Source organism: Oryza sativa, chromosome 3 (genome assembly GCF_034140825.1).
Source record: "Oryza sativa Japonica Group chromosome 3, ASM3414082v1".
NCBI lineage: Eukaryota > Viridiplantae > Streptophyta > Magnoliopsida > Poales > Poaceae > Oryza > Oryza sativa.
The window spans coordinates 24,989,799-25,005,828 of record NC_089037.1 but is presented as its reverse complement, the minus strand read 5'-3'; the positions used below and the strand labels follow the sequence as shown (position 1 = coordinate 25,005,828).

Sequence of the window (16,030 nt, the reverse complement as noted above, 5' to 3'; positions counted from 1 at the left end):
TTAGTAGTATCTGGATCTTGGTAGGCTTAACTAAACAGATTTGCGAAATTAAATAATAGTCCAAAGTACTAGTCAAAATTGCTGGCCTAGCCTAGACTTAATCCCAACTTAAGCAAACAAATGATCACCACTCAGACTAGAAACAACTAGATTTTATCACAAAGCTCTCCCAAGAAATCCAACAACTAAAAAAAATAATTCTAAATTCTTTTTATGATTTTTTTTGTGCGGCTTTTTTTTTCTTTTTTTTTGCACCGTTCTGCCTTTTCTATATTTTTTTCTTTGTTTTTTTTAACAAACGGCAGCTATTACACAAAATAGCTGGGCAAAACAAAAAAAATACAGACCACCTAGCAAACTCACACTAAAAAAAGAACGAAATAGCAAAACTTGCTAGTCTGCATGCACATACAGGAAAGATGGGCTCAATATTCGGTACAGAATTAACTTCTCCCATGCATGCCCATCAAATCAAGGAGAGAATCAAACAAGCAACTGATCCATCAAGGAAACACATGCGCAATAAAATACTCCATCCGTCACCTAATATTCTATGCAATGTTTGACCACTCGTCTTATTCAAAAAATTTGTACAAATATAAAAAAAAAGTTGTGATTAAAATACTTTGGATAATAAAGTAAGTCACAAAGAAAATAAATAATAATTCTAAATTTTTTTAATAAGACGAATGGTTAAACAGTATAAGCAAAAACTCAAAATCCCTTATATTATGGAACGGAGGAAGTAGGATAGCTCGGTTTAAAGTATGGTAAATATATCTGGGTTGTTTTTTTTTCACTTGGTTGCACGATAAAATCTCGGAGGGAATAACAAGGAAAAACAAATTTTCCCTAATTATCTGGCACATGCAACCGAGAACAAAATAATCTCAGATGCGAACGGAACCTCAGCTCGCAAACCAATCTGCTACCCATCAATCTTCTGCGAAACTTTCTCTACGGTGGCGACGCACACTTGCAAACTCAAACCAAGACTAATCTAGGCTTAAACCAGCACTTGACTCGACAGTGCATCAAAACTCAGTAAAGCAAAAACTGAATGAAATTGCGTGGCTCAAAACTAATGTTTGGTGATGGAAAAAAATAGTGTGGCTATATGGTAGACGATGGGTAGATGAAATAAAATTGCAAACTAAAATCCTCACCAGGCAACTGATGCTCTAATACCAACTAATGACACACTCTCTCGTGGCCCGATCTTCTGGTGAGGGGATAACTCTCGCTTTGATCGAGTGCGACGTTTGTGACCAACCAGAACAAGTCCAAGACGCTGTGCAATTGCTACACTGCAAACGATGTCAGATCAACCGTGACACGCGGTTGATGATCCCTGCAATGCAAACGAGAGAACACTGTAAAAACAAGATAAAATGCAATCAAAATATTGCGAATATGTAATTAAGAACAAAGGAATAGTTACGATTGAAGTGGTAGATCTAATCGACCCAGCAAATCGACACAACTATTGGGGGCTCTAAATCTAAAGTCGCCGACTAATCGAATGAGGAGTATAGACAAGGTGAATAGCACCTGGCAAAATTCAACTAAACAAAACCCAATTGTTCTAGAGGGTGTACATAGACATTTATAGAGAAAAATATATCTAGGATTAAGTGCTAATTCGTGGAGGTGGAGGAAGACACTTCCGATATGGGTCTAGTGTATTACAAGGCCTAAGGCCCAACTTCGGTTTCAACAACAACAATGCCTTGTTTTGACGATTCCTGCTGACTCGGAATGAATTTGTATATGAGACCGGATGCGTTTGAAAGGTAGCAAGATAAGCTTTCCATCAAGTCTAAGATCACTCAAATCGGAGTTGGCATGAAAGCGCTAGATCCGTTTAAAGTCGGTGCTGTCTCCAGAAGCCGAACTGGATTCCAAAACTCATTGGACTTTAATATCTTGTAAATCCTCTGTTCACTCAATGTATTTTTTGGCCATATTTTATAGTTCTCATGCTTGGATGTATGCATATACTTAATGGTCACATCACATCACAGTGTACATGAGATCCTAGGTACTACTGTCCGGTTTTAGCTAACGTGATGGTTGAGTCAACGTGAAACCCACCTAAACCCCACGTGTAAGCTTCCTCCCTCTCCCCTCTCTCCCCTCCAATTGTTCCTCCTCCTCGTTTCCCCTCTACCTCTCTTCCCAGCCTCCAAGGCAGTGGGCTGGCAGTCGATAGGGAAATGGGTAGCTGAGCTCCATCATCTCATCACAACTTGAGGCCACAACAGAGCACACGAGAAGGAGCACCCTGTTGGGGTCAGTCGGACTCGGTCCCATCACCATGGCCACACGGCCACGCTAGATGCCCTGAGGTGCAACAACACATGATTTTTTGCAGCGACGGCATTGATGGGCAGGTTGAACCCAACCGGAGCCCGACGCATGTCTGCTAGTCATGGAACCCAGGCATGGACGGGAGCCCCATGGCGAACACCGCCCGTAGATCGTAGATCGGGTGGGAACATGAATCCCATCTCAGTCTCGGCGCACGCTTGCTCTGTGTTAGACAGCCCTGGGAGCACAGCCATGCGACAACACTACGCTCGCCAGCGCGTGGAACGACCGAACGAGTGGAGCCCATGGTGCGGCGAGGCCGATGTCGACAAGGGCCCTACCACGATGTGCATGGACAACTGCCGAAGCTCTGCCAGGGACAAACTGGCCCACACTGGTGGAGAAACCATCTTTCGTCGGTCGGCCGAATTCCACGATAGTCCCGGTTGCAACAAAAACCGGGACTAAAGATGATCTTTAGTCCCGGTTAAAAAGGGTAACGGGCATATTTGATCTTTAGTACCGGTTGGTGTTACCAACCGGGACTAAAGATGATCTTTAGTTATCTTTAGTCCCGGTTCAAATGCTGTCAGGGCTTGTTAGGCCCCCCCGGGATCTTTAGTCCCGTTTCGTGTTACCAACCGGGACTAAAGATCGTAACTTTAGTCCCGGTTGGTATTGGTATACCAACCGGGACTAAAGATCCCGGTGATCTTTAGTACCGATTGGTAACACCAACCGGGACTAAAGTCCCACCCCTTTATATATGTCTTCTTCCTCCTCCAGCCCGAGCAAGCTTCAAAATTTCTTCAAAAAAGAGGGGAGGTCATGCCAAAATTTATAGTGAATTTACTTTGGTGATTATATACAAATCGGAGGTGCCTAAAAGGTTAGCAACTTCATCCTCCAATGTTTTTTTTGGTCATATTACATTTGGAGCTATGTTTTGCACACTTTTTTGTTTAAAAAAATTTGTTGTAAGTTGATAAGAGAGAAAATTTGTGTGGGAAAAGAAAGAATATACAGAAATTTTGTTTATTTGCTAAATAAGGTTTTATAAAATAGTTGAGTAGGAAAATATAGTGAAAGTTAATCTTAAATAAAAGAAAACAAACTAAATTGAAAATTAAAAGAATTTAAAACTTAAAAAATAATAAATAAGAATTATTTGGTGGAATATTTTATAATTTTTGTATGAATAATGATATGTCATTATTGTATGACTGTTGAAAGAGTTTGTGATTATTTTATCATTATTGTATGACTGTTATTATTGTACGAATGATTATTTGTGTACGATTTTTTTTTCATTTCATGTAGATGGATCGGCAATGGATGTACGCTGACCGGCGGTCCAAAGAGTTTATTGACGGCGTGCATTATTTTTTGAGAGTGGCCGAAGCTAACAAGCAGAAGAGTTTTATTTGTTGTCCATGCAATAAGTGTAAGAATCAGAAGGAGTATTCTGCATCCAGGACTATTCATTTCCACTTGTTTGAGTCAGGGTTCATGCCAAGCTATAATTATTGGACATCCCACGGAGAGCAAGGGGTTGAAATGGAAGAAGATGAAGTGGAAGACGACAATATTCCAGACTTTGCTCAGTACGCTGGATTTGAAGGAAATCAAACGGGCGAGGAGGACATAGATGCTGATTATAACGACGTTGCGGATGATCTTGGTCAGATGTTGCAGGATGCCAAGGAGGACTGCGAAAGTGAAAAGGGGGCCCATAAATTAACAAGATGTTAGAGGACCACAAAACGTCGTTGTACCCAGGTTGCGAGCAGGGGCACAAAAAGTTGGATACCACTCTAGAGTTCATGCAATGGAAGGCAAAAAATGGTGTTAGTGACAAGGCATTTGGCGATTTATTGAAACTCGTCAAGAACATTCTTCCGGAGGGAAACAAATTGCCCGAGACAACGTATGAGGCTAAGAAGATAGTCTGCCCTCTAGGACTGGAAGTTCAGAAGATTCACGCATGTCCGAATGATTGTATCCTATATCACAGTGAGGAGTACGAGAACCTAGAAGCATGCCCTGTTTGTAAAGCACTACGATACAAGATTAGACGAGATGATCCAGGTGAGGTTGACGGGCAGCTAACGAAGAAGAGAATTCCTGCTAAGGTGATGTGATATTTCCCTATAATACCACGGCTAAGGCGTTTGTTCAGGAACAAGGGGAATGCTAGAATGATGCGTTGGCACGCTGAAGAACGTCAACAGGACGGGATGCTGAGACACCCCGCGGATGGTTCGCAGTGGCGAAACATCGACAGAAAATTTAAAGACTTTGGAAAGGACGCACGAAACATACGGTTTGGTTTAAGTACGGATGGCATGAATCCTTTTGGAGAGATGAGCAGCGGCCATAGCACTTGGCCTGTTACGATGTGTATTTACAACCTCCCCCCTTGGCTATGCATGAAGAGGAAGTACATAATGATGCCGATTATTATTCAAGGCCCCAAGCAACCTGGTAACGACATCGATGTGTTCCTAAGACCACTGGTCGAAGATCTTAAACTGTTGTGGAAGAAGGAAGGTGTCCCCGTGTGGGACGAGGACAAACAGGAGGAGTTTAACCTACGAGCGCTGCTGTTCGTAACCATCAACGATTGGCCTGCACTTAGCAACCTATCCGGGCAGTCCAACAAGGGGTACAAGGCTTGCACTCACTGTATGGATGAAACAAAAAGTACGTATCTTAAGCACTGTAGGAAGGTTGTGTACATGGGTCATCGTTGATTCCTTGCAGCAAACCACCCGGTACGGAAGAAAGGAAAGCACTTTGAACATACGGCGGACCATCGTACGAAGCCTAAACATCGCAGCGGGAAAACAGTGTTTGCTATGGTTAAAGATCTTAAAGTAGTGTTTGGAAAGGGGCCTGGCAGCCAGCCTATAGAGAGCGAAGATGGTCACGCGGCGATGTGGAAAAAAAACTCCATATTTTGGGAGTTACCCTATTGGGAATTCTTGGATGTCCGCCACGCAATCGACGTGATGCACCTCACTAAGAACCTTTGCGTAAACCTTCTTGGCTTCCTAGGTGTATATGGAAAGTCGAAAGATACACTGGAAGCACGTAATGATCTGAAGCATATGGAACAACGCGGCGACCTTCACCCGGAACCACAGGAGAAAGGCAGCCATTACTTGAGTCCAGCCAGCTACAATCTTAGCAAGGCAGAGAAGAAAAGTATGTTTCAATGCTTGGAGAGCATCAAGGTACCGTCTGGATACTCCACGAATATAAAGCGAATAATAAGCACGAAGGAGAAGAAGTTCACAAACCTAAAGTCTTATGACTGTCACGTGTTGATGACACAGCTGCTACCAGTTATAATAAGGGGTATCCTCCCAGACAATGTCCGGGCAACAATAACAAGGCTATGTTCTTTCATGAACGCAATTTCGCAGAAGGTCATCGATCCGGATAGGTTAGAAGCCCTTCAGAATGATGTGGTGCAATGTCTTGTCAGCTTTGAGTTGATATTTCCACCTTCATTTTTCAATATAATGACGCATCTGCTTTGTCACCTAGTGAAAGAGATCGGTATTCTCGGGCCTGTGTTCCTACACAACATGTTTCCTTTCGAGAGGTACATGGGCGTTCTGAAGAAGTATGTTCGTAACCGTGCTCGTCCAGAGGCAAGCATCGCCAAGGGGTATGGAACAGAGGAGGTCATTGAATTCTGCGTAGAATTTATTGAAGACCTTCGCCCAATCGGGGTACCTGAATCACGCCATGAAGGGAGACTACGGGGAAAGGGGACTCTCGGAAGGAAAGCAATAATGACGGTAGACAACAATTTATTCCGTAAAGCCCATTTCACGGTTTTACAACAATCTTCATTGGTGGCTCCTTACATCGAGGAGCACTTGGCTCTAGTTCGCGCTAGAAACATCGGTAAGTCCGATGCATGGATTACACGGCATCACATTGATACTTTCCCCGCATGGCTGCGACAATATCTCATGGGTAACGAGACGATTAACCAGCAACTGGCCTTCCTGGCGAGGGGTCCATCTGGCTCGATCGCGACATTCCAGCGATATGAGATTAATGGGTATACATTCTACACAAGAGCCCAAGACATGAAGAGCACGAACCAGAACAGTGCTGTTCGTATCGATGCCATGGGACACGATGGTACAACTGGCACGTATTACGGTGCCATCGAGGAGATATGGGAACTTGACTATGGACCTCTCAAGGTCCCTCTGTTCCGGTGCCAATGGGTTAGGTTGACTGGTGGAGGCGTAACGATTGATGACAGTGGGATGACAACGGTTGACCTTAACAAGGTTGGATACTCGGACGAACCTTTTGTCCTTGCCAATGATGTAACGCAAGTTTTTTACGTGAAGGACATGTCTAGCAAAGGAAAGAAGGGCAAAGGGCCTGACGAGCCGAAGCGCCACGTGGTTCTCCCAGGCAAAAGAAAAATCGTCGGAGTAGAGGACAAGACTGACGAGGATTACGATCAGTTTGATGGGCAACCCCCTTTCACGGTGATGGTTGACCCTAGCATCCTCCTATCAAACGAAGACACCCCTTACTCACGTAGCGATCACAAGGAAGGAACAATAGTGAGGAGAAAGTACGTGCGGACAACCGTCACCGCCGATCTATTGCCGTAATTGTTGTAAACTATTTTGGATGTATTGAATATGCTAGTTATATATGATTAATTATAATTTTTAACAATTTAATATCATGCATATACTAATTATATACGATTATTAGAATTTTTAAAAGTTTTAAATCATGCATGTGGGATTTACATATATTAGTTACAATTTTTAACAATTTAATATCATGCATATGCTAATTATATATGATTATTAGAATTTTTAAAAGTTTTAAATCATGCATGTGGGATTTACATATGTTAATTAGAATTTTTAATGCATTATTTACTATTTTAGAAACACATATGCAACGAAATTTAATATTCAGTGCTATTAACTTTAGTCCCGGTTCTTAACCCTAACCGGGTTTAAAAAATAATTTGGAAATAGCGGGAAAATATCTTTACTCCCGGTTGGTGAGAAGAACCGGGAGTAAAGATATCTTTTCTCCCGGTTCGTAACAACAACCGGGATTAAAGATCTTATCTTTAATCCCGGTTGTTGTTACGAACCGGGAGTAAAGATATCTTTACTCCCGGTTCTTCTCACCAACCGGGAGTAAAGATCCGGGGGTATATATATTCCCGGTGCGCCCTCGTCTTCTCCACCAACACTTAGACGTTTTTCCATCGAGATCGAGCATCGGCTTCTCCTTCGCCGCCACTGCCTAGGGCAACCCCGCGCCGACGCCACCGTCGTCTCTCACCGTCGCCTGGCGGTCCTCGCCGCCTCCGCCGCAGACGCCGCCGCCGCGTCTCTTGGGTGAGAGCCCCCGCCCTCTCTCTCTCTCGATGTAGCTCTCTGTCTCTCTCTCTCTTTCGCCGACGAACGCCGACGACGCTGACGCCAACGTACGCCGTCGGGCCCCCATGCCGCCGCCGTGGCCCGCCGCCGCCGCGCCCCCACGCCGCCGGGCCCCTACACCGCCGGACCCCCAAGCCGCCGCCGTGGCCCGCCGCCGCTGCGCCCCCACACCGCGAGACGCCGCCGCCGCGTGACGACGCCGCCGCTGCCACGCCGCCGCCGCGCCCCCACGCCGCCGGGCCGGCCCACGGCGCCGGACCGCGCCCCCACCGCTGCGAGACGCCGCCGCCGCGAACGAACACTTAACGAACGCTTAACGAACGTGACCAAACGCGAACGAACGCGAACGAACGTGAACGAACGTGAACGAACGCGAACGAACGCTTAACGAACGCGAACGAACGTGAACGAACGCGAACGAAACGTTAAAGAAACGTGAACGAACGCGAACGAACGTGACTGAAACGTGAACGAACATGAGTGTTAGTGAACGAACGCGAACGAAGGTGAACAAGCGCGAACGAACGCTTAACGAACGCGAACGAAACGTTAAAGAAACGTGAACGAACGCGAACGAAACGTGAACGAACGTGAACGAACGTGACTGAAACGTGAACGAATGTGAGTGTTAGTGAACGAACGTGAATGAAACGCGAACGAACGTGATTGAAACGTTAACGAACGTGAATGCACTTGAACTAAAAGTGTGAGAACGAACGCGAGCGAAATGTGTACGAATGAGATAATTAAACTATTGTTGAACTTAGCATATATATATGATTATATATACTTGAAAACGTTAAATACATTATATGTTCCTTTGCATTTAGACTAATACATTTTTTTTGCATGTTGCAGAGAAGACGACGTCGTCGTCGTCCCTCAAGCCGAAGTGGTAGCTAGCCCTCGAAGGAATTCGCGCAGGCAAGTGATGTAAAGATGTGATTGTTAGAGATATAATATAAGATTGTTGGATTTCTAATATAAGATTATTAGATTATTAGAGTTAGCATATGTGAGTGTTAGAGATTATTAGATTATTAGACTTAGCATATTTGAGTGTTAGAGATAGTTAGAGATTTAATATAAGATTATTAGAGGTTTAATATACGAAACTTAATTAGACTTAGCATATGTGAGTGTTAGAGATTTAATATAAGATTATTAGAGATGTAATATTCGAAACATATTTGATTGTTAGAGATTTAATATAAGATTATTAGAGATGTAATATTCGAAACTTAATTAGACTTAGCATATATGATTATCTACCGTACAAATACATGACACTTAGACTTAGCATATTTGAGTGTTAGAGATAGTTAGAGATTTAATATAAGATTATTAGAGGTTTAATATACGAAACATATTTGATTGTTAGAGATTTAATATAAGATTATTAGAGATGTAATATTCGAAACATATGTGAATGTTAGAGATTTAATATAAGATTATTAGAGATGTAATATTCGAAACATATTTGATTGTTAGAGATTTAATATAAGATTATTAGAGATGTAATATTCGAAACTTAATTAGACTTAGCATATATGATTATCTACCATACAAATACATGACACTTAGACTTAGCATATATGATTATTTGAGTTTTAATACAAGATTAGTAGAGTGTTAATATTACGCTTAGCAAATATTTCTTCTATGAACAGATGGCTGATCGCGATGAGGAACAGATACTGTACGATATAATCGCATCGGGAAGCAGCCAGTACTGGAACGAGGAAGAGGGGAACGAAGATCCAAACCAGTACTTGAACGAGGAGGGGAACGCAGAGAGGGATGCAGAGGGGAACGAGGAGGGGAACGTGGAGAGGGATGCGGAGGGGAACGAGGAGGAGGCTAGTGGAAGTCATCCCTCCGCTGGACAGAAGAGGGCACGCGGACAACGAGGTGCCGCGAAGAAGATAGAGGGTCGGCACATCATAACTGAGGTGGACGCAGACGGCCGACCTAGTGCCCCGGCACAAGCAGCCAAGAATTTTGTACGCCACAGCGGTTGGGTTGTGAGGGATAACGTGCCTGTCAGCAAGGTGTACTGGCGCAGAACAAGGGCACGCGGGGGTGATGACAGCTTCATCCCGGAATCAGAGAAAGAGATGCTGTGGACCACAATGCTCGAGACGTTCACGCTCCCTGCGGGTACAGAGAACATAGTGAAACAGTGGACTCTTAAGAAAATGGCAGAACAGTTCCAGACCTTCAAGGGAGATCTGTACCGGAAATACATCCTGAAGGAGCAGACACCGAACTTCGACGTATTCCCGAAGCTAAGGGATCACTGGGACGAGTTCGTTGCTTACAAGACAGGTCAACAAGGGCAGGCGATGATGGAAAGAAACAAAGAAAATGCCACCAAGAAGAAGTACCATCACCACTTGGGGTCAGGCGGCTATAGCATCGCGATGCCAAACTGGGAGGAGATGGAGGCAAGCTTGCTTGAGAGGGGTATCGAACCGACCACCGCTAAGTGGCCTGATCGATCGAAGTTCTGGTACTATGCTCACGGTGGAACGCTCAGCCCAGTTGATGGCTCCTTGGTCTTCAGCGATCAGATACGCGAGGCTGCGAATCGACTAACGGACGCAGTCGAAGCCTCTTCTCAGGGCACGTTCTGACCCGACAGAGAGAAGGACGAGCTGTCACTCGCCCTACAGACTCCCGAGCATCCAGGACGAACACGAGGGAAAGGCGTGATTCCCTGGAAGATGGGATTCAAGGAGGACATCCACACGTATAGGAGTCGGATGAGGAGCAAGAGAGATACTGAGGCGAAGATTGCAGATCTTGAGTACAGGGTATCGAGCTATGAGCTCAGCAAGCAAGAGGAGGTGGCCCGGAAGGTGGATGAACGCATGGCAGCACATCGGTCACACGATCCCCAGCCGTACATACCTCCTCCAATGGTCAGCCCATCAGGCAATCATAGCAGCTGCGCCTCAACGGGGCAGGTAGTATCACATAGCATGGACGCCATGCAAACCCAGGATGAAACCACCTGCCCCGTTGATGAGATCACGCATCGGACACCATGTGAGCTGCATATTCCCTTCAAGAACTTATCAATCAAGGTATGCTCGATGTAATATATGATTTTTGACTCGTACGTTCCGCAAGTTGCTGCTTATGTTGATTACTAATAGATAACTTCTCATCACGTGAAGGTGGCGTCGGGAATGGCCATCCCAACGGACATTTCAGGGACTTACCACTGCAGACCGATTCCAGCAGGATACTCGAGGGTCGAAGTTGAGCTGGTGGAAGCCGTGTACGAGGACCTCGAGTTGGACTACCCAGGAGGAGATGGTGAGACGCATCTATGAGACACAAGCCACGCCATTATACTATGGCGCAAGCGGTACATCATCCTCCCTGGGCGACAAGCGGCGTCTCGTGCACCATCTCCTCCGGCTCCGCCGTCTCCTCCTGCACCATCTCCTCCGGCTCCTCCGCCACCTCCTCCTGCACCATCTCCTCCGGCTCCTCCGCCACCTCCTCCTGCACCATCTCCTCCGCCTCCTCCTCCACCGTGTTCGCCTGCACCTCCCAAGACAAGGTCTCGCCAAGCTCCACCTCCAGCCAGCACAAGGGCAATGAAGAAAGCCAAAGTTGACACCACCAAAAACAAGGAGCCACCGTACGGTTGCAGTCAAGAGGAGCTTGACGCTTATGTGGCAGGAGAAGTGAAGAGGCAACTCAAGCCTCAGAGTCCTGAAAAGAAGATACCTATTGACCCGAGCGTGAAGAATTTCTTGAAGGGAATGTCCACCGCAAACAAGGAGGCCTTAAAGCTCTCGGACTATGACCGAACACTTAGGAAAGCCTATTACAAGAAGTCCAAACCAGTTCCTCAACTTGGAGAACAACCACACCAAGTGGTCGAGCCGTTGGTGACCGGCGAAGACTTTGGCATAACGGATTTCATTTCGGACACCGGTCTAACCATGGCTCAGTTGGATGGAGGCGCACCAATCCCGAAAGCGGAAGTGGCATACAAGTTTGAGCTCGGTAAACCGCTTGTCAGGCCTGAGCAGCTACAGTCCCTACCGACACAAATGTATAAATTCCATGAACGGTACATGGAAATGAGCGCCAATTGTAGAGAGATGTTCGAAGCGAGGATCAGAAACCCCGACTTCTTGCAAGGAGAAGATGTTCTATGGATCCATTTCAAGGATGTCTTCGATCTGTACCATCGGGATGCCCTCGACGTCTCTCTTCTGAGCGCATGGATTTTGTAAGTATCTTTGAGTTCGATTTGTTTCGTTCAATAATTAGCTCCTGGCATATATGTAAGCAATAATAATTTTCTTTCATTGTTGTAGAATGGAGATTCAAAGGGCCCGATGGCGGAGGGTTTACGATACTGGGTTCATCGACCCTCGAAAAATCAACACCGAAATGCTCGACAAGTACGAAAAAGACACAGAGGACAATCTCGTCCATCTCCTAACGCAGCAGCATTACAAGACGTTCATACTATTGCCGTACAACACAGAGTGAGTTTTTATTGTCGTTCGAACAAATTTCATTCCCATACATATCACATGTACATTCTGATATTTATCTCATCTCACGCATATTCCAGATTCCACTGGGTCCTGTTCTTTTTCGACTTGGACGCACGCAGAGTCACTGTATATGACTCAATGAATAAAGAGGAGAAGGTTTTTGACAAGGTCTTCCAACTGATAGACAGGTAATATAATGCCATCTATTCCAAAGTCGCGGGACTCTGTTGCTATTATGTTGATCTCGGGTAATATTTAATTAATCATAGCTTGCAACTGCACATGTAGGGCTTGGGATCGGTTCCGTCAATTGGTCCGCGGGACTTGGAAAGAAAAACTTGGATGGAGGTTTCATTTTCCAGTGAGTACATGCATGATCCAAAATTATATTGAATTGAATCTCTAGTTACAGTTAATATAAAGAGTATATTAAATCTCTCATTGTTTCTCATATAGTGTGCAAAGCAGGACAAGGGAACTAACTTATGTGGCTACTACGTATGCGAGTTTGCCCACTGCCTATCAAACCAAATATACACCACACGAGAGCTCGATGTACGTATACATAAATCATTCAAAATTTCATTGTGTATCGATTTGTTAAGTTGTTTATTAATTTCATATATTGATATGTCATTATTTTTCGAATGATAGCGTATTCACATGAGGGAAAAACTCCCACACAAGGATTTTATCACGGCTGTTCAAGAACAACTGATGGGGTTCATCAACGAAGAAGTCCTTAATCCTGATGGTGAATTCTACTACGACGGATCGACAATTCGTAACGTCGGTCCTTCCTCTTCTGACGTAACGCAGGCGTTGAAGTCGTAGCTATAGCTAGCGAGCAAATGAATTGTACTATACATGCATGTATATATATATATATATTTATATATGTAAGTACATTTACTTTAGTGTTAATATATATTTTGGTAACATATATGTACATAAAATGTTAAGTGCTTTAAATTATAAATATGTGTGTAATATATGTATTTATACATATATACATACGCATATATATATATATGTATTCTATATACATGCATAATATATATATATATATATATATATATATATATATATATATATATATATATATATATATATATATATATATATATATATATATATATATATATATATATATATATATATATATATATATATATATATATATATATATATATATATATATATATATATATATATATATATATATAGGACACTCATATGGGGCACCATGGTGCCCGGGCACCATGGTATGAAATACACAAATTCGCCCAAATGTTTCAAAATTTTCAAACTGTGAGTATATACCTACTTATAAGTATTCATTTCATACCTATACCTAGCAACAAAACAACTCAAATTTAACTTTATTTCACAATCCATTATTACATACCTAACTAATTATATGTTTGGATGCTATATACCTAGGATCAAAATCTAACAAAAGTAAGTTTGAATTTAGTAAATTTCAATCCTGGTGCCCGGGCACCATGGAGCACCAAACAAATTTACTATATATATATATATATATATATATATATATATATATATATATATATATATATATATATATATATATATATATATATATAATCAACCATGTAGCAAACAGGGCCATGCAAATAAAAAAATGGTACATAGATCTTTAGTCCCGGTTATTTCACCCGGGACTAAAGATCGCTAACTTTAGTCCCGGATTCGTAGTCCCGGTTGGACAACCGGGACTAAAGGGGGGTTACGAACCGGGACTACAAACGATTTCTCCACCAGTGCCAGTACACGTCCACCATTGCAACTGCCTCCATATGTTTTTTCTAAAAACTAAACCAACAAGAGAACTACCTATTATATTTCAATTAAGCAGGAGTAAAAACCTAGATAGGGTTACAGAAAAAGAAAAAAACAACCACTCGATGAGTAGAACGCTAAGTCCCTCAACCGCGGCCGGTACAAACCACATAGCACACGGAGCACCACACAACTCTAGCCAAACTACCACGGCGGAATCCAAAGGCGAGCATCAACGTCAGGATGCTGAAGAAACGGCACACGGCTTTGACATCACAAGGCACATGTCATCATTGCCAAGCTTGCCGCCCAGCGACCAAGCAGTTCCGACTTCACGGCGATCACAACATCATTGGAGGTACCGCCAAAACGAGCAAAACAACACCAAGCTCACACTTTGGACATCAGCCAAAGCCCCTGGGGCGCCAAAACCTACACTGGCAACACCAACATTCCTTGAGAGAAACTGCAAATGTTATCGTTGCCAAGCATTGTCGCACCCTAACGACATAGTAGCTCCGACTCCATCTGACAGAGACAAACGAAGAAGCTGGATGCCACCAATACAAGAAAGGAACCTAGGAGAAGGCCTCGCCAAAACCTAGGCATCTAGTGCTTCGAGCTGACGCGGGAGTCCACCAACAGCAATCAATGCAAGGGTAAGTTTCTCCAAGACGATGCCCCCATAAAGGATATGACGTGAAACGCTGCCACCGCCTGTACGGGAACCGGAACACAGTTTTCACCTGGAGAATTGGTAGCGACGAAGAAAAACGCCATCACGACGCCTCCAAGAAGGGAACGACGCCAAAGACGCCGTTGTCGTCACGCTAGCCAAGGGCTAAGCAAGGCTTTCGCCAGCGATTTTCATCCATTACCACCACCACCCCCACACAATAACCGTTGCCGCACCACCACGTCATCTCCTCAGCCACCAGCTGGCCCAGTTCACCACCCCACAGCTCCTCCCCGCACACACTAGCCTTGTGACGTCACCGCCGCTACGCGGCCCTCCACAGAAACAGGTAGCCGTGCAACTGTCCACCATGAGCGCCGCGCCCACAAGCGCACAGGCGAAGGCGAAGAAGGTCTTCTCGCGGTGGCCTCGATCTCGCACTGGAGCCGGTGCTGCCACCGCCTCGCGGCCCATGCGCCAACGCCGCCTCTGCTGCCGCGCGGCCGTCGCTCCACCGCCGACACTCACGACGACGGCCTTCGGGCGCAGTCCTGCGCCGCGCGGCCCTCGCGCCACCGCCGCCGCAAACGCCGACGGCCTTCAGCCGCAGTCTTGCGCCACGCGGCCCTCGCGTCGCCGCCGCCGCCACCGCGTGGCCCTCGCACCGCCACCGCCGCCGACGACGACGGCCTTCGGCCGTAGCCCTGCGCCGCACGGCCAGATCCGGCCGCGGGAACACCGGATCCGGCCACCGTGGTGCCGGATCCCCGGCGTCTCTCGCCGTCGAGCGCTTCCAGGGCCACCGGCACTCCACACTCCGCCCGGCTCGCCGCGCTCTGCCCACCTCCCTCACGCTGGAGGCGACGCGTCGCCGCGGTATGGCCCCACTGCCGCCATCCCAGCTCCCCGCCCTGTTGTCCGGCGGCGAACTCCGGCGGCGGCGAGGTAGAGAGAGGGGAGGAGGGTGGGTGGCGGCGGCGGCTAGGGTTTGCCCCCGAGCCACCGCACGCGTGAGCGACTCGTGGGTTGTCCGAGCATATACAAGTAATTAAGTGGCTAGTTCAGAAACCGCCTCCATATGTCGATCGTCCCTAGAAAGTGCAATAGTAAAGCTTCGACAATGGCTATGTGTTAACAACCAAATTTGGTAATCTAAGTATCGGAGGTGAAGACTAGATCGAAGTGGAATCCAAGTTCGAGATCGTATCGGAAACAGAGCAAGGATCGGCTGGACTCCAAATCGGCTACAACCAGATCGGCTGAGT

At 45.4% G+C, this 16,030-nt stretch overlaps 1 protein-coding gene and 1 pseudogene across 1 annotated transcript; both read left to right on the top strand.

Annotated features, from left to right (window-relative positions):
* The first annotated feature begins 9,427 nt into the window (after nucleotides 1-9,427).
* LOC136355669 (uncharacterized) lies at nucleotides 9,428-13,120 on the top strand (annotated as a pseudogene).
* A 2,015-nt stretch (nucleotides 13,121-15,135) lies between these two features.
* Nucleotides 15,136-15,714, top strand: LOC136355668 (uncharacterized). Its single transcript, XM_066308498.1, has one exon. It carries the CDS (start codon nucleotides 15,136-15,138, stop codon nucleotides 15,712-15,714), a length of 579 nt encoding a protein of 192 aa, XP_066164595.1.
* The last annotated feature ends 316 nt before the right edge of the window (nucleotides 15,715-16,030 follow it).